This window comes from Leishmania donovani, chromosome 35 (genome assembly GCF_000227135.1).
Source record: "Leishmania donovani BPK282A1 complete genome, chromosome 35".
NCBI lineage: Eukaryota > Euglenozoa > Kinetoplastea > Trypanosomatida > Trypanosomatidae > Leishmania > Leishmania donovani.
This window is the reverse complement of record NC_018262.1, coordinates 2,026,858-2,028,531: the sequence shown is the minus strand read 5'-3', so window position 1 is coordinate 2,028,531 and position 1,674 is coordinate 2,026,858. Positions and strand designations below refer to the sequence as shown.

The following is a 1,674-nucleotide window of genomic DNA, read 5'->3' as shown; positions in this document are numbered from 1 at the left end:
GCAGACGCTCGGCCCTGTCACACCACCAGAGGTGGCTGTGCATTGACAGGGGTAGGGAGGGGCTCCCTGGCTTCCTCCCACCGAAATGGTTATGGAGCCCTCATGGGACGCTTTGGTGCCCCCAGTCATCAGGGAAGGGTCCGTGAGCGAGGGAAGCAAGAGAAGCAGAGGGCGTAGCGCACAGAACGCGAGCAGAGGAGGAGAGCACAGAAGAGCCTGCTTGCGAACAGCTGCCGAATTGCGGTACGTCCACACAAGCTGCACGGAAGCGTCCAGTGTCACGCCTTCGCATTGCCCGTTATTTGCTTAGCACATCGTAAAAGTGAAGTGTGCCCGGGGCGCCCACTTTAGAGTCGCACCTAGTGGGGCTGGATATGGAAATAAACATGACTGCCAAGTGCCTGTTGAGTGGGCTGGTGCTGCTGAGGCGTGTTGAGCTGCGGAACAGGTGCGAAGTGCTGTTGTGGCTGCGTAAGCGGCGCGTTTGTGGCTTGGTAGAATGCCGTCGGTTGCACAGCGTGCAGAGCCGGCTGAAGCACAGTGGCGGCGGAGTGGGTGGGCATCTGCGATGCAATGGGAGCATTAGCGTAGAAAGCGAAGTGCGACGGCGTGGGTTGCGCTGTATGGCCCTGAGAGGCGAAGATGGTTGGTGCGATAGCTTGCGAGTTCGGCTGCATGACCAAAACGGGGTGAAGGGAGTTGACGGCGTTTTCGTGCGGCACGGTGGGTCCGTGCACAACATGTAGCGCAGGCGTCATGGGTAGCGCGGCTATGGAGAGGTGAGTGGCAATGCTGCCATCCGGATTAAGGTACTCGGCGGGAGGCACCGCGACCTTCATGTAGTCCTGCGGGCGGTACACGGGCGCCCCGGACGCGTGCAGTTCCTCTAGCTGAGCCTGAGTCCCGTGAAAGAAACTGCAGCCATCACGAAGGCACTTGCCTTGTGTGAAGAACGTGCACACGCTCCACGGCACCGGCCGCGTCTCCCCGTTCGCCACGTGCATGTACGGACACGTCGGCGAACGGGAACAGCGGCCGGTAAAAAGAAAGTCCCTGCAAATGACACCCTTGTTGCGCAGCATCTCCGCGATCTGCTGGCGACGCTGATCGGGTGTCCACTGCTGTTGCGACATGGCCGATCGTGCAGGAATCGGATGATGAGCAAGTGAAAGCCGATGGCGTCGCTCAAGGTCGTGCTTTGATGTAGTTTCTACCGTGCTGCTGCCTTTCTTTCGATCAGCGGCTGGTGGAAAGCTTGCGGGGAGAATGGGCCAACGGATGAGAATAAAGCGAAGGAAAGAGCGCAGGGCACTTCACACAGGAGAAGTGCGCAAGAAAAAAGGGTGTTGACAGAGAGGTAGAGCGAGACGAGAAAGCGAAGAGATGAGAAGACGACTAGTATGCGTGTATGTGTGTGTGTGGGGGGGGGTGGCTGGGTGGGTGGGGGGGGGGCTTCAGACAGAAAGGTGGAGGCAAACAAGCACAGCCCGGTTCAAAACGAAATTAAACCAAGCATAAATTAGAACGCGGAAGCTAGGCGACAGAGCAGACGTCTGGAAACGGAGAAGCGGGGAGTTGGGAGAGGGGGAGAGACAAGAGGAAGTCAAGGCACGAGACAATTTGAAGGAACAAGAAAGCAAAAAAAAAGAGAAACACATAAACAACAAAAACGGA

The 1,674-nt window shown here is 57.6% G+C and overlaps 1 protein-coding gene across 1 annotated transcript; it reads right to left on the bottom strand.

Annotated features, from left to right (window-relative positions):
- Positions 1-359: 359 nt before the first annotated feature.
- On the bottom strand, positions 360-1,133 carry LDBPK_355170 (hypothetical protein, conserved; the record flags this gene model as incomplete). Its single annotated transcript, XM_003865046.1, has 1 exon — positions 360-1,133. One exon carries the CDS (start codon positions 1,131-1,133, stop codon positions 360-362), a length of 774 nt encoding a protein of 257 aa, XP_003865094.1.
- Between the last annotated feature and the right edge of the window lie 541 nt (positions 1,134-1,674).